This window comes from Nannobrachium achirus (assembly GCF_963921795.1).
Source record: "Nannobrachium achirus genome assembly, chromosome: 6".
In the NCBI taxonomy this organism is placed as follows: Eukaryota; Metazoa; Chordata; class Actinopteri; order Myctophiformes; family Myctophidae; genus Nannobrachium; species Nannobrachium achirus.
The window spans coordinates 10,587,425-10,609,683 of NC_137815.1; the positions used below are offsets into that span (position 1 = coordinate 10,587,425).

A 22,259-nucleotide genomic window follows, 5' to 3' on the forward strand; every position below is an offset into this window, starting at 1 on the left:
TACAGATTTCAAAGTGATGTATACTGTATACAATAAATACTGTCAACATTACGTAATGCATTACTTGTTGTAAGTAAGTTCTGTTCAGATTCACTACACCTGCGTTCTGTTCGGGTCATTTTGACCCGGGGGATATTTGGTTTAAAAAAAACAACACTAATATAAATTTGAACTTAACAGATCATCATGATACATTGACTTTGACTCAATACCAAACAATTCATATGATATATATGGTAAATGTTTGCATTTCTGCTTTGCTATATCACATTAAACACTGAACGAGCTAGGCGCTTTTACTGATTTAGCTGGAATTCATGTAAAAGAACTACTTTATTTAATACTGGGCAATATTGCTCATGCTTATAGGAAAAAAAATTAAAATCAGACAGGGGGGCTTCGGAAGGGGGGTGTTAGAAGGGGGGGGCTGTGTGTCTGTGTTTTGGCACAATACGGTGTATTTCTGTGCATAATTATGTGCTTCCGGGTCAAAATGACCCGAACAGCACTTAAGGTTCAAAAAATATGAGGGGGGTGTAGCATGGGTGTAGTGCAAAAATATTTTTTTTACACGTTCATCTCAGAAGAATCTTTAAGGCCAGTGAGTTTCAGGTGGAAAAAATTTAAACTTCTACCTTTTTTTTTCAAATGAAAATGTAAAACGGGTCAAAATGACCCGAACAGAACTTAAGGGTTAAATTAATATCCTACTTAATCATACTGTACAACAGTTTAACTCAAAAGCAACTCAAAATGTGATGAGAAGTGACGTGTTTTGAGCTTGTAGATCTGCTGCCTTTAATTTAATAAAATAATTTTTAGGAGATTTAAAAGCTTACCTTTTCTTGCATCTGTATCTGTTTGATGATACAACCTACAACCCAATACCATGCAATGACCCTCTTACACTCGGGCACTAGACACCAGCCTATAGACCAATTATTTGTTTACAAACATTGAGACTGAATGCACAGCTGACTGTATCATGTAATCAATTCCCAACAGATCCCCAAACCTGTTGTTTTGGGGAGCACTGGTTATTCAACCTCCTCTTGTGTGCTAGTGAGGTGCTCCCATGGGTGCGCCCTTATCGAGACATATATACTTCATTGCGCAACGGTGTTCCACGTCAAGAGTAGCTGATATACAAACTCACATCGCGTCACCAATGCAACCCTTCTGAGCTTGGAGGTCTGCGGCTCTGCGCGCGACACAGTCGCAGGACGAAGCATAATTACTAATTAGGCTTCATGGACTGCAGCTGGGCGAGCAGTAGACGCTCTGGTGATCCAGTGGATCGGGTGGGTGATCATGAGGAGCGCTCCCTCTGTTCTGATGACGGTGAATAGAGGTGGGGTTTGAAGGTTTTGAACTGTTTTGAATCGCTATTATTGTTTACAATCAACAGAAACTAAGGATTATATATTTCAAGAGTGAGAATTTACAGTAAAAATCCTAAGCATTCTTCCTCCACACTGGGAGAAAAACGGCATCTGAAAGTTTGATGGAATGCATTTTTAAACACGAGTGCCATCCATTGCATCCTATGAACGGTGGGGTTCATTTGGTGCCGACCGGCGTGCGCATGCTGGTTTATATCAATGTGACTTGGACCATTAAGGCATCTATATCACATGATGTGCTTTGTGTTGAGTCAGGTAGAGATAGTGCATCAACACTCACTGGTGCTGTGGTGGAAAAAGTACTCACATTATTTACTAAGTAAATGTATCAATACTGCGATGTAGAAATACTCAGCTACAAGTAAAAGTCCAGAATTCGAAATGTACTTGAGTGAAAGTACAAAAGTGTTGGTATCAAAATGTACTTAAATTACAAAAGTAGAAAGTACCGCAGAATGTTTTCCAATGTATACAAACTATTTGAAAATAGATCTACAAGCTCACAATGCATCGCATCGCGACGCATTGAAACTGAACTTAAATGCAGTACTTAAAGGGCGATTTCACCACTTTTCAACCTATCTTCATATAATTCGTCCTCTTCATGTTCATGGTAAAATAGTAAAAAGAAAATCTACCCAGTCTGTGTCTCAGAGGAGGGCTGTGGACAGGTCAGAAACCTATCGTCCAGTGACATCATCGATGGGAATCCAAGCTATTAGAAAATGCAGGCTTGATGATGATGGTTTTCTGAACTTCCCACAACAATTCCCATGTAAAATGTTACTGATATATCGTTTAGCTTGCCTTGAGGGGAGCAAATGTAAACATTGTCTCACTTTACCCCCTGTGAATCCTCAAGTGCCGCAAAGGTACCTTGTTCACTTTACCCCCTTGTTTTCTCTCATCCGTCTCAGTTTACCCTGCTCAAAAATGGCTTGTTTTTCTAGACCTGGTTGCCTTTTTCTCCCAGAATGTATGGCAACCGCGCACACGCACGCACAGACACACACACACACACACACACACACACACACACACACACACACACACACACACACACACACACACACACACACACACACACACACACACACACGCGCGCCATGAGTCCACATTTTTTTAATATATTTTCAAACATACAAAACGACATCGGTGATGAAAATATGAGGTTATGATACATTGTTATTATTGTCTTGATGCAAGAATTGATTGACTGACTGACTGACTGATTGAATGATTGAGTAAATACTTTATTAGACCAAATGTAAACAGCCCAGCAGTATAGAAACACATAAAGGAGTTATTTATGTGTAAAGAATAATCAAAATGAAATACATTTGATTTGACCAGTAGTTCACACATAGAGCAAAACATTAAAACATAAAACATAGTGGGTCTCATTCACCAAGAGCCTGATCTGATTCTTTACTTTATTTCTATCTATTATTTGATTTTTGAATCTCGTTCTTGACCGCCAACAGAAAAAACCTGAAACTAATAAAAACTACATTTAGAACAAAGCATTTCCCCCAAATTAGAACTAAACTTGCAACCCCGCTTTAAAAAAAGGGATAAAAACTGAAACAATACAACATAGGCTATTGTATAAATGAGATACGATACTAGCCTACATGTTGTATAAAATCGTCCTGCAGATTAAACTTTTCATTGATTTCATAGATATCTTCATAGACTCCATGGACCGTGGTGTGTAAATCAATTTTAATATTCTTCTATCCACCTGTTTCCTCGAGAATTTACTGTAGCATTATCTGCGCGACACTTCCGGTTAACAGCATACATACAAGCTCACATCGCGTCGCAGATGCAACCATTGTGAGCTTGTAGTTCAACACTCGGCTGCGGCGCCGGAACTGCCGCACACCTTCTGCGCAATGCATGATGGGATGTTGGAAAGTTGTGGATATATTATATATTTCCTCTTACTTACACGGAATAAAACAAGTCATTAAATACAAGGGGAGCGTGTCGCTGTTACTACGCACATCTTTTCGACACCCGACTCTAACCATAACCTCCGTGGAGTGAGTCGCTAACCCTCCGGTCGAAATGATGGACGTTCGCACAAGCGAGATTTTCCCAAATACAAGTAAGAAACCAAAATAATAAAAAATAAAACCTGAGATAATAGTGATCCGTGGTTACTTAAAGCTGCACTATGTAACTTTCCTCTATTACCCCGCATTTGATAAACTGAATATCGACCTTCAGGTCAAAATCGGTGTCAGAGCCTGTGTCTAGAGGAGGCATGACCTTTGACACCATCTACTTGTCTCAATAGAAGAGCAAGGAGACAAAATACAACCACAACAATAATCGTTGTGGATGTATTTTGTCTCCCTGCTCTTAAAGTTATTGTATTAGCATACTCTATACTCTATAAGTTATATTGTATTAACATAGGGATTACAATCAAATTACATTTTATGAATAAAAAAAGGTTACTTAGTGCTGCTTTAATGAATAGAAGTTTGCCAACAATCATGACATTCGCCGTACATTTCAGGGTTAAAATGAACTGTTAGGGTCATTTGTGACCCGTTTTCAAGTTTAAATATGTAAAAAGTAAGTTTTACATTTCTTTATTGGAACAAGGCCTCATGATATCCTCAGAAACAGCTATTCTAACACAACAACATTCAATTTTATCATCATATTGGCATCTCCTACGCAGGCCAGTGTTATGAGATAACCCTAACCCTCGTACCACCAGAGGGGGCTCAAGTTCCACCAGCGGTACTAGTAACACAGGTTGAGAACCACTGCTCTATAGCAATGAAAATAACAACACAGAGCCATTTAACACTTACTTTAACCCCAAAACCCTCTTACAGCACCATTTCATGCTTTCATGTTTACATTCCCGTACTAAGCGTTGTGCACGGTCCACCTCTCTAATCTTTGCATAGTTTGAAGGAAGAGGCTGAAGCCTAATTTATGCTTCGTCGTATATGACGGTGCTGCACAACGAATCATGAAACGGGTCTTTAGTTGTACGTGTCTTCATAATACTCCCGTAGCCTGGCCTCCACCTCGGCAAAGGAAGGCCTCTCCTCCCAGCTGGAATGACAGACAACATGTTTACAGTTAGTGTAGTCTCGCGTAGCCAGACAACTATTCCACAATCTCAGAGTGCTTTAAAGAGTCTGGAACTTCAGCTCCTGAACAGTGGTGCTTTGGGATTTTCTTTTCAGGGCGGACGGTCATTTATTGTGCGCACATAGAGGCTATTTAGAAAGAAAGGATGTCAACAGATCTAATGGTGGGAAAACAATAACGATAGTCTAGTCTTAATTACATTTGCATTGTTACTTAGGATTTTATTTTGTACTTTCATTTAATTCAATTAGACAATACAGTGCTGCAGTAGAGAAACAAAGTTTGCCTTGAACGATTCTCAAACAGTAGCCTAAATACCACAGTAATTGAGCCATGTATGAGGACGCACACACATCAACACATGCACATGCAGTCACCGCTGGAAACCTAGGTGTTAAAGTAGGCTATATCCATATGAATTGAAACCTAGGTGTTAAAGTAGGCTATATCCATATGAATAGAGGGTAGGCCTACTTGAGCTTGTGAATCTTGTGACACCACTCAGTGCTGTCCTGCGTTATACAGTGGATGAGGACTCACACATTCACCACTAGAAATCTGTTATGCAAAGTATTAGCCACTGATTAAAGTGCTTAGCTTACTAGTTATCGCAGATTCGCGGGGTGGGGGGTTGTCGCGGCTCACTCGGGGGGTACCTGGCATGCACGCGTTTACACGCTCGTGAACCGTTCGGTGCCGTCTGTGCGCGACTGCGCGTGCATGTGGGAAATATATTGACCACACACGGCGTCCGGTCGCGTCCGGCCTCAAAAGCGCTAATGCTCTTGAAAGCTGCGTAACGGAAGCTGGCATTTCCTTTCACGCAAATTTTTAAATGTCATTTCTGATTAGCAGCAATATATACCTGTATATATATATATATATATATATATATATATATATATATATATATATATATATACTTAGATGAATTGTATTTATATTAGGATAAATGTGTGCGACTGTAAAAATGAAACAGTGGGAGTGGAGTGGGGGGGAGGCTTCACATCTGCTTTATCCCTTCTCATTTCGGATACGCATGATCAGAACTTCCATCTCCCAGACTGTATGATGGGAGCATTTGCAAATTGTGGGAGTCAACAGTCTGGCCACTACAATTAGTGCCTGTTCCTTATAATGTGGATGTCGTGTGATCATTTATTATATCATGCTTACTGTAGTTGCTCTAGATAAGAATGCCTGCTATACACAGTACTGGTTCTGGCCCATAGTGTTAAAAGGGTTTCTTAACACTATGGGAGCCATGAGCCCTTGCGTTCACAGCCCAGGCTGTGACGTCTATTGTTGAAAATCTGCTGATCATGTCTGTCCGTCCGTCCGTGGGACTTGTGATTCGTAACGGTGCTCATCGGATCCTCATCGGAGTAAGAGAGGAAATGACCGTTTTGTCTACCCAGGTCGGAGATGCGAGAGACTAGGAAAGTCTTTTGTACCGACAGCTCTCAAGCTGTACAACGAGACTCACAATGGTCGATTAACAAGGACTACCTTCCTAGGACGACGGTAGCCTTTTTTTTCTTTACTGGAACTATATCTGCACTGACTTTGACCTCTAAGGATCTTCCAGGGAGGGTGTTTTTGTGCGTCTTGCAGCATCACCCTTTCTTGTTTTTTTATTTTCTTTTGCTAGCTTTTTATCACTCTGACCTTTGGACACTGCACTATTAGGTTGTGTTAGTAGTTTTTTTTGTATTTCTGCTTGTGTTTGACATGTTGTAGAGATAAGATACCTGTTGCACTAACTAGCATTGACTGTTATGGTCACTTTGATTTGGGCACTGTATTATATTGATAGTCGTGCTTATATTATTCGTTCCCTTTCCTGTTGTACCTTGCTCTTACTGTACGTACTGTACTCTGTTCTTGTTTTTTTGTTTCTTTTTATCTTTTTACATACTTCTCTGTAACTTTGTAAATAACCTTATACTGCTGTGCTGCCTCTGGGCAACTCATCTTCCCCCTTGGGATAATAAAGGTATCTATCTATCTATCAGTAGAGATATACAGGAAACAGGGAGAGAGAAGGGGAGAGAAATGCAGCAAAGATCGTCGGGATCAGGTCTCGAACCCGCAACAATATACTGTCAGGCTACATTGGAGCCTATAGGTGCCCGGACCGCTGCGCCAGCCGTTCGGGCCGCACTTGTAATCCTTGTAAGCTTCTAGGTGACACATTGTAAGCTTGTAGATCTACATTTTTGCCTTTTTTACAAGCCCAACATAGGGATGTAATTCTAGGAGAGTCAGTTCCCAGCGTGTCTCACCTGTAGGTCCAGCAGTGCTTCATGAGCTCGTACATCTCCAGAGGACAGTTGTTCGGGGGGTCCAAGCGACCGCCTTGTTCGATCATCTTCATCACCTCTGTACCCTTCTTGCCCTGTCAGCACATAGTGATGATGTCAGCAGTGGTGGAAAGTAACTAAGTAAATACATGTACTCAAGTGCTGTACTTAAGTACAATGCTGAGGTAATTTTAACTTTACTGAAGTATTTCCAGTTTTCAGTAGTTTTCTGTCCCCGTGTGCAGGAACTCGTTTCATTCTCAGTAAAGGGGGTTTGTTGTATTTTAGAAAATCCAGGGGATGAAAGGTAGCATTTGTACTACATTCACAATAATACATTCATCTGGTTCATCCAATATAATTGTGATGTCCGTGTCAAATACATAAATACAACACAACACAACACAACACAACACAACACAACACAACACTTCCGACGTAAGCAAGACCAATTAGGTTAACCTAGGACAACCTTGGACAACTGTTACCTAACTCAACTGGAACAAAAGTTGTACTGACTCTGACCTCTAAGTACTTTCCCAGAGAGGGTTGCTTGTGGCGTCTTGCTGTGGCACCTTTCTTGCGTTTTTTTATTCTTGATTTATTTGCACTGACACTTTTTTGGCCCTGCACTGTTGGGTTGTGTTGGTTGAATTGAGTACTATTGCTGTGTTGACATGGTGGTGAGATACTTTTGATCTGTTTGGCACTGCATTGTTATCTATCTATCTATCTATCTATCTATCTATCTATCTATCTACCTATCTACCTACCTTTAAAACGACTTATTTGGGATGCTGCTTTTAGGCAGGGTGTTTAACTGTACTTGTACCGTAGCCTACAGACCTTTTTATTTTATTGACTATACTTGCACTGTTCTCCATTTTTTGTCTAATGAAATATTCAATCAATCAATCAAAAACATAACCTACCCTGTAGGGTCTCTGTCCATAGGAGTAGGCCTCCCACATCACGACCCCAAAGCTCCACACATCACTCTTGGAGTAGAACTTCAGGAAGTTCATGCACTCTGGAGCGTACCATTTGATGGGCCACTTCCCAAGCTGAGCGGCCTGGAACGGAAGGAAAGGAAGGCACACAAATCTGGGGGTCAAGTTTTGCCAGATCTTTTTCTATGAAAACAAGCTTAAAAGTAACGACTGTAGGCCACGTGAGGTATTTGAAAATAGCCAATCTACATACAGTAATCGTCTAAAGGGGGACACACATACCGGTTGCGTCATAACAGCCGCACCCATTATTTTCAATGAACTTACTATACCCACACGGGCAGCGCAGAGTCACGCGTTCACCCCCCGCCCGCCGTTTCGATACACCACTGTTCTATTTTCCAGGTGTTGCCGCGCGGTGAGAAATGTGTGCAGCCTGTCCGCAGTCGGCGTGTGTTCCCCTTAAAGGGCCACTTCACCTCTGGGACAACCTTATCTTATTTTATTGTTGTTTGGGACACTATCAACACAATCCTGAGTTATGTTTTGTGTTCAATCTGTGTTTTTAGATATTTTAGTATTTCAGCATGACTAGTGATGCATTTTGCATCATCAGTGATGCATTTTGCATCATCAGTGATGCGTTTTGCATCATATGATGCAAAATGCATCACAAGTAGGCCTACATGCTGAAATACTAAAATATCTAAAAACACAGACTGAACACAAAAAATAACTCAGGATTGTGTTGATCGTGTCCTAAACAACAATAAAATAAGATTGGGTTGTTCCAGAGGTGAAGTGGCCCTTTAAGTGCTATTTTGTAAAGATAAATACATTTTAATTTCAGAAAAAAATGGGGGTATCAAAAAATAAGTTACCACTTAACTCTTACCATGCCACAGAGGTAGATTGACGTAAATGGTCCAAAAGCCGTCATTGCCAATGACGTATTTTGACGTATATAATGAAAAATGATTTTTTTTTTCTTTTTTTCTTTTTTTTCAAAGATGTCAAAATGACCTGAGATCAGAGAGATGCTTTTCTCTGTTTGTGTGTTGGCTCCCTCGTTTAGCTGATTGAGAAAATGTGTGTCCATTCTAGTGGATGGACACTTCATTCAGCTCTATCTCTGGAACCATTTGTCTGATTGACAACATTTTTTTTGCCACTGAATCACAACAACTGGGTCTGTTTCTGTGGGGGAAAAAAAATCAAAAAAAAAAAATCTTTTTTCATTGCATAGTAAAGAAAAACATCAAAATCCTGGCACAGGGACCTTGGGGCCATTTTGGCCTGGAATGGAAAGTGTTAAGCTTGCACAGCACTAATATATATATATATATATTATATATATATATATATATATATATATATATATATATTAGTGCTGTCCAACGATTACATTTTTAATCGCGATTAATCGCATGATTTCTGTAGTTAATCGTGCGATTAATCGCATAATAAAAATATATTTTTTATTGGCTCAAACTTGCATAATATGTTGTATATTTGGTGCAGGATGCATCCAAATAAATGTATTTTTTATAATTATACTATATGTATCCAATACATTATAAACTCAATGTTATTTATTTCATTATATTATAAATTATAACCCCTCTGCACTACATAATTTAAGGCAGTGGTGGTTTTCAACCAGTGGTCCTTGAGGGGGTTCCAGCTAAACAGTGGTGTAAAGTAACTAAGTACATTTACTTAAGTACAATTTTGAGGTATTTGTACTTTACTTGAGTATTTCCAATTTTCCAATACTTTTACTTCTACTCGAAATATTGCACTTTTACTCTACTACATTTATTTGAAAACTTTATTACTGGTTACTTTTCAGATATAAGTTATAATATTTTAAAACATACATGAACCACTTTAGCCATGTTGTATACTTAGGCTGTTTGAAAATAGCCGATCTACAAGCTCACAACATGTCACATCGTGACGCGTTGTGAGCTTGTAGATCTGCTATTTTCAACACTTTCATACTTTTACTCAAGTATATTTTGAATTCTGGGCTTTTATAATTGAAACAGAGTATCTCTACATTGTAGTATTGGTTTTACTTAAGTAAAATATGTGAGTACCTTTTCCACCACTGCAGCTAAATGATGGAGAGTTGGTAAACCAAATTGACCCTTATAGATCTTTAACTCTTATTTTTGGGGTCTGGGAGAATAAATGTAATCAAATGGTGGTCTGTGGCTCAAAAACACACACACACACACACACACACACACACACACACACACACACACACACACACACACACACACACACACACACACACACACACCATTTTGTTCCTACAGTGTTCAGCTGGGGGCTGCCGCTAACATACAGTAGCCTACTAAAGACAGTCACAGTAGTCCTGGCTATCTGGAGGCTAACTGTTAGCGAACTTGCTAACAGCAGGGAAGGCACCTGTAGATGAGTAATTCCACTGTGTTTTCATCATTCATTCAACCCAGCTTCCAGACAAACACACACACTCATGGTCTCACACACAGTGAGCTTGAGCTCCGTTCCTGACTTTGAGCTGAGCTGCTCTGGGCTCACCACCATGCTCACCACGCTAATGTGACAACTCTGAGATGCGTAGCGCGGAGGGAGCGCTAAGCGTTAAAATAATTAACGCCGTTAATAGGTTGATGCGTTAATTAGTTAATAACGCGTTAACTTGGACAGCATTAATATATATATATATTAGTGCTGTGCGAGTGATTAATCGCGATTAACTCACCGTTATGTTAATCGCGATTAATTATTTTAATCGCAATTAAGCGCATATTTATATTTTATAGCCATTTGGCCTTTAGACACTGTTTCTCAACATTATTATCTCAATTATTATTTGGGGAGGTCTGCAGATGATTAGCTTAATGTGCAATATTGTTTTCTCACTTAACAGTGAACAAACCAACATACTTACAGAGTATCTGCACATTTATAAAGTGACAATTTAATTATTTTATTAATATCTCTAATATCTCTAAAGTAATTAACTAAAATGGTCAAACATTGGATACAATTTTGGCTATTTTGGCTACAAGGTCCATCCCTGTTGATACAAAATATAATTAAAGCCTAAAGGTGGACACAACAGTAATCAGATTAAGTAAATTTAGCAGATCCTTATACGAATCAGCTGCAGCCTGTTTAATGCAATACCATTATGATTTATTTGGGTTTTTAATTGCTTTTGAATAAAAGATTAACATACTTTCGCATAAAGCCAGCATATTTCTCCACTCCCAAGTTAATAAGGCCATGAAAGACTTGAAAGATATCCCTCTAAGTTACATTGTGAACTGATAAAAGCTGATGACCTATTTGCGATTAATCGTGCGATTAATTAGCTAAATCATGTGATTAATCTCGATTAAAATATTTAATCGTTGAACAGCACTAATATATATGTAACGGAGGTGATCCAAACTTCCCCACCCGGGTTCGTACCCGGGTCTCCCACGCGAAAGTCCAATATCTTAACCACTAGACCACTCTTTGGTCTGGGGGAGATACTAGACTTTTGAGGCTTCAAGGCTGGGGATGCGACTCTCTCCATCACACTCACCCCCTTTTTGACCTCCTCCTACGGGGAAGCCCGAATCCGGGTCACGGCACCAATGTAACGGAGGTGATCCGAACCTCCCCACCCGGGTTCGTACCCGGGTCTCCCATGCGAAAGTCCAATATCTCAACCACTAGACCAAAGAGACATCTCTTTGCTCCGGGGGAGATACTAGACTTTTGAGGCTTCAAGGCTGGTGCTGCGACTCTCTCCGTCACATATATATATACACACAAACACACACACACACTCACACACACACACACACACACACACACACACACAGTATACCTTATAGTAGTCCTGCTCCTCCGTCAGGACCTTGGACATGCCAAAGTCACTGATCTTGGCATGGTACTGGGTGACCAGCAACACGTTGCGGGCTGCCAGGTCTCTGTGCAAAAAGTTGTGTTCCTCCAGGTACTTCATGCCCATGGACACCTGGTGCACCAGCTCTGTGATGTTCTTCACTGAGAGATGTCTGGTTAGAGAACAATGATTAATATTACACCAGCTCTGTGATGTTCTTCACTGTGAGATGTCTGGTTAGAGAATAATGATTAATATTACACCAGCTCTGTGATGTTCTTCACTGAGAGATGTCTGGTTAGAGAACAATGATTAATATTACACCAGCTCTGTGATGTTCTTCACTGAGAGATGTCTGGTTAGAGAACAATGATTAATATTACACCAGCTCTGTGATGTTCTTCACTGTGAGATGTCTGGTTAGAGAACAATGATTATTATTACATCAGCTCTGTGATGTTCTTCACTGTGAGATGTCTGGTTAGAGAACAATGATTATTATTACACCAGCTCTGTGATGTTCTTCACTGTGAGATGTCTGGTTAGAGAACAATGATTATTATTACACCAGCTCTGTGATGTTCTTCACTGTGAGATATCTGGTTAGAGAACAATAATTATTATTACACCAGCTCTGTGATGTTCTTCACTGTGAGATGTCTGGTTAGAGAACAATGATTATTATTACACCAGCTCTGTGATGTTCTTCACTGTGAGATGTCTGGTTACAGAACATTGATTATTATTACACCAGCTCTGTGATGTTCTTCACTGTGAGATGTCTGGTTAGAGAACAATCAAGCAATATTACACGAGAGGGTGTGCATATAACACGGTTATCCTGCACGACAGCCTACCGCAGGAACGAGCCGACAGGCGAGTTCCGTCGGTAGAGCTGGAGTTGCCCTTAGTTGGAGTTGGGCTGGAGTTGCACTTAAAAAAAAACGTCAACTTCATTTCATTGTAATTAAGATATTCGATAGGAATTTGTATTTTTTTAATGACACCAGGGCAGGAATTTCACGGCGGCCACGACGGCCATGGCCGTCGTTGCCCCTCTCTTTGGCCGTGTGTCCCTCGAAAAATGACATGCCCAAACGGCCACAGTGGCCGTGGTGCCCCGGCGCCCACAGCAGTTCATTAAATGCTTATTACCGCTTTTTCCTATGCGCGATTTTCCAGTCATTACGGTAACAGCAGTGCATGGTTGGTTGAGCTGCTCACATGACCAGTAGTAGATTCCATTTACGCTCGTAGTAGCAGCATAGCAGCCACCGCATAGTGGAGCCGCCGACCCAGTGATTATACAACACAAAAACATCACCGGGCTAAACGGGAGTTACATCTAACGCAGCCTGTTGAATAAATCCGAATGTGCGAACGAATGCCTTCAAACGGAGCTCTGCTGAGCTCAGGACAACAACCGAAATGCAGCACAAGGGAACCAAAAGCTATTCTTTCCCCAAGAGGCTGAGCTGTCAGAAAGTACATTATTGTTGAGAAAGGGATCACTCCGCGAACGGGAGGGAGGAGTTTGTGTGCGTGTGTGTGTGTGCGTGCGTGCACAACACATGGCCAGTGGTGGAAAAAGTACTCAAATGTTTTACTCAAGTAAAAGTATCAATAGCCTACTCTGCAATGTAGAAATACTCCGGTTGCAAGTAAAAAGTCCTCAAATTCAAAATATACTTGAGTAAAAGTACAAAAGTATTGGTATCAAAAATGTACTTAAAGTACCAAAAGTAAAAGTACAAAATGTTTGAAAATAGCAGATCTACAAGCTCACAACACATAGTTATGCGACATCTTGAGCTTGTAGATCTGCTATTTTTTCTACAAGCTTGGTTATTTTCAAATAGCCTAAATAGGGCTAAAGTGGTTCATGTTTAATAATATAATATTATAATTTATATATGCAAAGTAACTGTTAACTAAAGGTTTCAAATAATTGTAGTGGAGTAAAAGTACAATATTTGGATCCGAGATGTAGTGGAGTAGAAGTAAGTGTTAGAAATACTCAAAATTACAATAAGCAATTAAGTACAATACTTAAGTAAATGTACTTAGTTACTTTACACCACTGCACATGGCAAAACAGAAATAAACATTTTCTTGATATTTATTTAATTGAAAGGTATTACATTAAACCTTAACGTTTAAGCTAAATTAATTATGACTGTGGCGTGGACTTAAAATCATTGTTTTAATGATGGCCTTCCTGCCCTGGCACTTGGCCTTTGTGCCCTCAAAAATTTTACAACACCAAAGGCCAATTGGCCTTGCCCCTAAACTGATGAAATTCCAGGCATGAATGACACATTTAGCTACTATGTCCCTGAACGTCACATGAAAACCGCTAGCCTAGCCTCCTAGCATGGTGTGGGGAGAGAGGCGTGCTTGCTGTCTTTCGTGACCAACGCAGCTGATTACTTTACTTGATGAGAGACAGTGAATCTGTGCTCGTTATATGCACGGTTGGAGAGCCTGTTTTCCATTGAGAGCCCGACTACCTGTTGTATGATTATTATTACACCAGCTCTGTGATGTTCTTCACTGTGAGATGTCTGGTTAGAGAATAATGATTCATATTACACCAGCTCTGTGATGTTCTTCACTGTGAGATGTCTGGTTAGAGAACAATGATTAATATTACACCAGCTCTGTGATGTTCTTCACTGTGAGATGTCTGGTTAGAGAACAATGATTATTATTACACCAGCTCTTTGATGTTCTTCACTGTGAGATGTCTGGTTAGAGAACAATGATTATTATTACACCAGCTCTGTGATGTTCTTCGCTGTGAGATGTCTGGTTAGAGAACAATGATTATTATTACACCAGCTCTGTGATGTTCTTCACTGTGAGATGTCTGGTTACAGAACAATGATTATTATTACACCAGCTCTGTGATGTTCTTCACTGTGAGATGTCTGGTTACAGAACAATGATCATTATTACACCAGCTCTGTGATGTTCTTCACTGTGAGATATCTGGTTAGAGAACAATGATTAATATTACACCAGGTCTAACATGAAAAACTGAAAAAAATGGGATTCAAAAATACGTTCTACTCATCTTACGATAAGGGACATGCAAGGGGTGTTGCAATACTTATTTCAAATAAAGTGATATTTCAGCCCACTACCCAAATTGTTGATAAAGAGGGACGATACGTCCTGGTAAAGGGGACCCTTGATTCTAAGGAAGTGACACTACTTAATGTTTATAGGCCACCAGGCCCAGATAAGCTACTAATTAAGAAGATATTCGGGTTGATTGCTACTGAGGTCTCAGGCATACTTATTGTAGCAGGAGATTGGAATATTCAGTTAACGGTTCGAGATTCCTCAAATCCACAAAAGAAATTAAACTCAGAATCACTGTATGTCAAAAAGCTACTTAATGAGACAGGAATGTTTGACGTGTGGAGGGACCTTAACCCAACAGTAAAACAATTCAGTTTTTTTCACACCCCCACCATGTCCACAGTAGGCTCGATTATTATTTTATGCTTAATACGGAGAGGCATAGGATTATAGACTGTAAAATAGGGGTTAAAGATGTGTCTGACCACGCAGGAGTATACCTTAGACTTCATTTGGATGTTCGTCCTAAAAACACAGTTTGGAGGCTTAATACAAGTCTCCTAAACGACCCACAATGTCAAGAATATGATACGAAGGAAATAACTGACTATCTAGAATTTAATAATACAGAAGAAATAAAACCAAGTGTCTTATGGGATGCAGGAGCCAAAAAAATGTTGGCATGGAAACTACGGAAACAACAGAATGAAAGATCAATCTTTAAAATTAGGGACCCTGCTACTAATAACTTTAGTTACACCACTGAAGAAATACATCAATCCTTTGAAAAATACTATACAAAGCTATACACCCAACCTGAAGCAGCAGAACCAGCACTTGTACAAGACTTTTTGGATTCCCTGGACTTGCCATCAATAGGAGAAGCACAAAACAAACTTTTAACAAAAGACATTACAACAACAGAGATTGATGAAGCTATATCGAACTTGAAAACAAATAAAATGTCTGGAGACGATGGCTTTCCGGCCGAATGGTATAAAAAGTTCAGTGAACCACTGACACCTTTACTAAAAGAATGTTTTAACCACGTTCTCCAGGGCGGAGAGACACCTGTTTCTTGGAGACAAGCTATAATATCGGTGATTCCGAAACCAGGCAAGGACAGAAAGGAATGTAGCTCCTATAGACCTATCTCTGTCTTGAATATAGACTATAGACTAGAAAAGAAAAATTCTAAGACATTTTAAGTGTGCCTGCAGCTCGCTAAGTGTGTGCAACCTTGTATAGCAGTTGGTGTTAGCATTAGCATCCTTGTATAGCAGTTGGTGTTAGCATTAGCATTTTGCATTAACATTAACATCATTATTCAATTTTTTTACATCTGCATTTTTATCATTAGCTTTAACATTAACATTTGTATTAGCAGTAGCATTAGCATTTGTTAGCATTAGCATTTGTTAGCATTAGCATGTGTTAGCATTAGCATTTGTTACCATTAGCATTTGTTAGCATTAGCATGTGTTAGCATTAGCATTTGTTAGCATTAGCATTTTTGTTAGCATTAGCATTAGCATTAGCATTTGTTAGCATTAGCAAGTGTTAGCATTAGCATTTGTTAGCATTAGCATGTGTTAGCATTAGCATTTTTGTTAGCATTAGCATATGTTAGCATGTGTTAGCATTAGCATTTGTTAGCATTAGCATTTTTGTTAGCATTAGCATGTGTTAGCATTAGCATTTTTAGCATTAGCATTTGTTAGCATTAGCATGTTTTAGCATTAGCATGTGTTAGCATTAGCATGTGTTAGCATTAGCATTAGCATTTGTTAGCATTAACATGTGTTAGCATTAGCATTTGTTAGCATTAGCATTTGTTAACATTAGCATTAGCGGTTAGCCGTTGGGACTGTGGGACCACCCACCGAGTTTGATACCAGTAATGTTTTGGGAATTGGAGACATGGCTGTTTAAAGCCCAGCCAATAGGAATGCAGAGGGGGCGGGGCTTAAGCAATTACAGATAATTCCTATTTGCCACACACAGCGAGTTTCCAGACGGTACCATGCTGCAAACTGGAGATATAGCTGTTTAAAGCTAAGCCAATAGGAAGATAGGGGCGGGGCTTTAGAGGGGGCGGGGCTTAAGTAACTAGAAGAGAAAATTTCTAAGAAATTTTAAGTGTGCCTGCAGCTCGCTAAGTCTGTGCAACCTTGTGTAGCGGTTGGTGTTAGCATTAGCGTTATTTCATTTGACGCAACCCGCGTGTCTGTATGACAAACGGTTCACGAGATCAAGGGTCACTTCCTGTTTGGTGAGGGGCACTTCCTGTTTGGCGAAATAGGCCCCAATTAAGGTCATGGGCGATTAATGAATTAAAGCTGCAAGCAGCGATGACCAGGCCCTCGCAGCTCTACCCACGTCACAAGGCCAGCAGCCAATCAGAAACCAAACAGGAAGTCAGCCATTTCGACTAATTAGTGGCGTTTTGGAGCATTTTTGGCCGTTATCACGGGTCGCACTTTAACGACAGTTTTTTGAGAAAAAATTGTTTTGTGAGAAAAAAAATTTGAGAAAAAAACTTTTTTGAGAAAAAGAAATTTTGAAAAAAAAATTGAGAAAAAAAATCTTGAGAAAAAAAAATGTGAGAAAAAAAAATTTTGAGAAAAATTGAGAAAAAAAAATTTTGAGAAAAAAAAAATTTTGAGAAAAAAAAAATTGAGAAAAAAATTTTTTGAGAAAAAAAAAATTGAGAAAAAAATGTTGAGAAAAACATTTTTTGAGAAAAAAAAAATTTTGAGAAAAAAAATTGAGAAAAAAAATTTGAGAAAAAAAAATTTGAGAAAAAAAAATTTTGAGAAAAAAAAAATTTGAGAAAAAAAAAATTTGAGAAAAAAAAATTTGAGAAAAAAAAAATTTGAGAAAAAAAAAATTTGAGAAAAAAAAATTTGAGAAAAAAAAAATTGAGAAAAAAAAAATTGAGAAAAAAAGAAAAGGTATGACACCAGCCGCAAGTCTGTACGACAAACGGTTCATGAGTTATAGAGGCACTTCCTGTTTGGTGAAGGGCACTTCCTGTTAAAGAGGGGGCGAGGCTTAATCAATTACAGCTCATCCCTATTGGTCGGAAAAAGACCAAAGTTGTGTGAGCATTTTACATTTTAAATGACGTTGCTAGGCAAAAGTATGGCAGAGTTATGTGGCGCCAAAGTTTCTGGGTTTTTTTCGGAGTCCCCCATTCAAAGTCAATGGAGTTTTTGGGCGTTGTTTTTTGCGAATTACATCGCAATCGGAAAGCGGATCGGAAAGAAAAGTAATAGCACACCATTCCCGGCCGAGCCGCACATTTTGATGTATATATTGCGGGGGTGGCGTAAATCGTGCGGCAGTTATTACGTGCCGAAGTTTCCCCCATTCTAAGTCAATGGGGTTTTTTGGCGTCGTTTTTTGCGAATTACGTCGCAATGGTAACGCGGATCGGAAAGAAAAGTAATAGCACACCATTCCCGGCCGAGCCGCACGTTTTGATGTATATATTGCGGCGGTGGCGTAAATTGTGCGGCAGTTATTACGTGCAGAAATTCGTGGCGAAAGACTTAATTAATTAAGTATGGCGGATTACAATAAGTGTTTTGCTATTGCATAGCAGGCACACTTAATAAGTCCCTATTGGCCGTTTAAGTCCAGACACCAAGTTTCAAGACGGTACCATGCTGTGAACTGGACTAGTGGCTGTTTAAAACCCAGCCAATAGGAATACAGAGGGGGCGGGGCTTAATCAATTACAGCCCATCCCTATTGGCTGGAAAAAGACCAAAGTTGTGTGTGCATTTTAAAGTTTAAATGACGTTGCTAGGCAAAAGTATGGCAGAGTTATGTGGCGTCAAAGTTTCTGTTTTTTTTTCCAAGTCCCCCATTCAAAGTCAATGGGGGATTTAGCGCGTAGTTTTTTACGAATTACGTTGCCATGGTAACGCGGATCGGGAAGAAAAGTAATAGCACACCATTCCCGGCCGAGCCGCACATTTTGATGTATATATTGCTGGGGTGGCGTAAATCGTGCGGCAGTTATTACGTGCAGAAATTTCCCCCATTCTAAGTCAATGGGGTTTTTTGGCGTCATTTTTTGCGAATTACGTCGCAATGGTAACGCGGATCGGAAAGAAAAGTAATAGCACCCCATTCCCTGCCGAGCCGCACGTTTTGATGTATATATTGCGGGGGTGGCGTAAATTGTGCGGCAGTTATTACGCGCCGAATTTTGTGGCGACATTACTTATGTATGTATGTATGTATGTACTTAAGTATGGCGGATTACAATAAGTGTTTTGCTATTGCATTGCATGGCAGGCACACTTAATTATTCGCCTCAATAATGGCATGACAACTAGAAGACATCCTTCCAACTTTAATTGATCCTTGCCAATGTGGTTTCATAAAAAATACAGACACAGGACAATATCAGACGTGCTCTGTTCCTATTAGACAAGATGAGCAAAAGCAACTAGAAAAGAAATTTCGAAGAAATTTTAAGTGTGCCTGCAGCTCGCTAAGTGTGTGCAACCTTGTATGTGTTAACATTAGCATCTTTGTTAGCATTAGCATTTGTTAGCATTAGCATGTGTTAGCATTAGCAATATGGTTTCTTGTTTTTAAGAAATAGGCTCCTCCCACAAGTTCCGCAAGGCGATTACGTTCCGTCGCTCCCGAGATCGTTTGTGTTTCGTTTTGAGAGGGTCGTTCCCCCTGAAAAACACGTTTTGGCATGAAACGGTTACGTTTTGCGCGTTTGTGGTGCCCCCTATGGGTCGAAGTGGAAATGCTTTTGGGTATATGTTCAGTATAGCGCCCCCCACTTGTGGTTAAAATTTGGTGTTGACTGGATGTTTCGTTTGTGATTTATGGCTACTTCTTACAAAACGGGCTCCTCCCGCTAACTTTGGAACCCTGTTACAGAAGAACGGTATGGACTATCAAAATATCGTTTAAATATGTTTATCGCATGAGTGCATAGATCGTGTGTATCGATTTTTGTGACATTTGGAGAAAATATGTAGGAAAAGGAGCAAAAAGTGTTTTGAAGAAAATTCAAAATGGCGGAAAATCTATCCTGACGCAAATGGGCGTGGCCTATATGAGGAGATGCGTCATGACCCAAGGAATCCAGGGAAAAAGGAATTTTAATTTTCCGACCCACGGTTCAAGAGTTACAGGCCGAAAGGTAAAGTGGACTGTTATAGCGCCACCATGAGGCCAACTGACAAAATTATTTTTCATTTAATCCTTGATATCATTATAAATCTCCTCTCCAAGTTTTGAAACTGTAGCCCCTATGGTTTGCGAGGAAAAAAATATTGAATGTGAGTTTTTGCGATTCCCATTATAAGTCAATGGGTAAAATTAATTCACTAATAAATTAATATCAATTAAACAATACAACTTTTCTCTTAGAAAAGTAATAGCACACCATTCCCGGCCGAGCCGCACGTTTTGATGTATATATTGCGGTGGTGGCGTAAATCGTGCGGCAGTTATTACGGCTCCAAATTTGTGGGATCATTATTATTAATTAATGAACCGTTGCCGTCCCCGCTACCTGCAAATTATTACATGCCTACAGACAGGTCTCCTACAGACCTGTGTGCTTCCAAATGGCACACACTTGATCTGCCTGTATGCCGTCAAATTGTAATTCAAGTACCAAAAGTAAAAGTACAAGATGGCCAATTTGCTTAGTTAGTCATAATACGTAACAAAGAAATCACAATAAGATATTTGCTCAAAATCATTAAGGCCTAGCCTACACACGGCACAATTATATTATTCATATTAACCATACATGTATGTTACTTTTGTCAAATTGTAATTCAAGTACCAAAAGTAAAAGTACAAGATGGCCAATTTGCTTAGTTAGTCATAACCCATAGCTTTATACATTTGCACAATACATATTCAACTGAAGTTAAACTTAAAGGGGAAGACCACCCATTTTCAATATTGAAATATGTCATTAATATACCTTAGAGGAGTTGTGTGGAAATAGAAAAAAAGTTCCCCCCCTTCTGTGTTGCCTAGAACTGGAAGATTGATTTTGGGGTTTGTATTGTAAAGTCCAGAGTGTGATGTCATCATTCTGGACTTTACAATGCAAACCCCAAAATCAATCCTCCAGTTGTAGGCAACACAGAAGAGGGGGAACTTTTTTTCTATTTCCACACAACTTCTTTAAGGTATATCAATGACATATTTCAAAATTGAAAATGGGTGGTCTTCCCCTTTAAGGTTGGATAGTGATTTTCTTTGGTTAAAATAATAATATTCCTAAAATAGTGTTTTAATCTTTTAAAAAAATATATAATAATTATCTAACAAAGAAATCACAATTAGATATTTGCTCAAAATCGTTAAGGACTAGTCTACACGCGACAATTATTATATTCATATTAACCTACATATATTTGTGTTACTTTTTGTGTTCATCCTGCTCTCACTGTGTGCGATGACGTCATTTCGGTGGAAACAGTCGCCTTTTTACGGTCCGATTTACACACTAAAATGTCACCCTGCCGTGTTAAGTCCCATACCGCCTGTCCCCGTAACCGCGAACTTAAAATAATATAATTTGCTGCATGTTTTCACCTGTCAAGCACGCGTACCCAGGCCATTGCAGGACTGCCCCACCCCTGCTGTTACTGTCATGTCCCTCCCCTCCCTCATGTGTCTCCCACTCGCGGCCTGCACCTTGTCGTTGGTGAGTGGGCTTTAAACCAAGACAGGCCTTTAACCAGCAATAAAATAGATGGAGTTGCATTGTCATCTTTTTTGTTTTCTTTTTTATATTCAAGGTCAACTCTGGAAAGGTAAGGTCTGGAAAGGTATAAGTTTGTATGACAAACGGTTGATGAGTTATAGGAAAATATAGTTTCGGTCAATCAGAAGAGGGGACGGGGCTAAGTTAAACCAATTAAGGTTAAGGACTCTTAATCAAGTCATATGACACCACCCACACGTCTGTACGACAAAAGGTTCATGAGATATAGGGGCATTTCCTGTTTGGCGAATGGCACTTCCTGTTTGGCGAAGGAAGCACTAATTAAGGTTAAGGACTCTTAATCAAGTCATTTGACACCATCCACGCATCTGTATGACAAGCAGTTCATGAGATAAAGGGTCACTTCCTGTTTGGTGAGGGGCACTTCCTGTTTGGCGAAATAGGCCCCAATTAAGGTTAAGGACTCTTAATCAAGTCATTAGACGCCACCCACAAGTCTGTACAACAAACAGTTCATGAGAGATACGGTCACTTCCTGTTTGGTGATGGTCACTTCCTGTTTGGCGAAATAGGCCCCAGTTAACGTTAAGGACTCTTGATCAAGTCATTTGACGCCAACCACAAGCCTATACACCAAACGGTTCATGAGATAAAGGGTCACTTCCTGTTTGGTGAGGGGCACTTCCTGTTTGGCGAAATAAGCCCCAATTAAGGTTAAAGACTCTTAAACAAGTCATATGATACTACTGTACGACAAGCAGTTCA

The 22,259-nt window shown here is 39.7% G+C and overlaps 2 protein-coding genes across 2 annotated transcripts in view; both read right to left on the minus strand.

The window, feature by feature from the left end:
• Nucleotides 1-3,924: 3,924 nt before the first annotated feature.
• LOC308286306 (tyrosine-protein kinase SYK-like) lies at nucleotides 3,925-7,860 on the minus strand. The gene is made up of 3 exons (XM_080727306.1): nucleotides 7,762-7,860; nucleotides 6,812-6,924; nucleotides 3,925-4,487 (listed from the first exon to the last, which is right to left on the minus strand). The coding sequence occupies exons 1-3, from the start codon at nucleotides 7,852-7,854 to the stop codon at nucleotides 4,415-4,417; spliced, it is 279 nt and encodes a 92-aa protein (XP_080583432.1). The 5' UTR covers nucleotides 7,855-7,860; the 3' UTR covers nucleotides 3,925-4,414.
• A 2,327-nt stretch (nucleotides 7,861-10,187) lies between these two features.
• The window catches only part of LOC308286809 (tyrosine-protein kinase SYK-like), a gene marked incomplete at both ends in the record, with an annotated part of 47,012 nt that continues 34,940 nt past the window's right edge, over nucleotides 10,188-22,259 (minus strand). The window contains 2 exons of the mRNA XM_080727933.1: nucleotides 10,188-10,199; nucleotides 11,660-11,849. Coding sequence (XP_080584059.1) covers nucleotides 10,188-10,199; nucleotides 11,660-11,849 — 202 coding nt within the window. The remainder of the gene's footprint in view (nucleotides 10,200-11,659; nucleotides 11,850-22,259) is intronic.

Excerpts from the sequence above, each read along its gene's own strand:
- LOC308286306 (XM_080727306.1), bottom strand. The coding sequence starts at position 7,854 with ATGAACTTCCTGAAGTTCTACTCCAAGAGTGATGTGTGGAGCTTTGGG. Across the intron at positions 6,925-7,761 it reads ATGGACAGAGACCCTACAGG|GGCAAGAAGGGTACAGAGGT; the intron begins GTAGGTTATGTT and ends ATGTGCTGACAG. Across the intron at positions 4,488-6,811 it reads AAGCACTGCTGGACCTACAG|CTGGGAGGAGAGGCCTTCCT; the intron begins GTGAGACACGCT and ends CTGTCATTCCAG.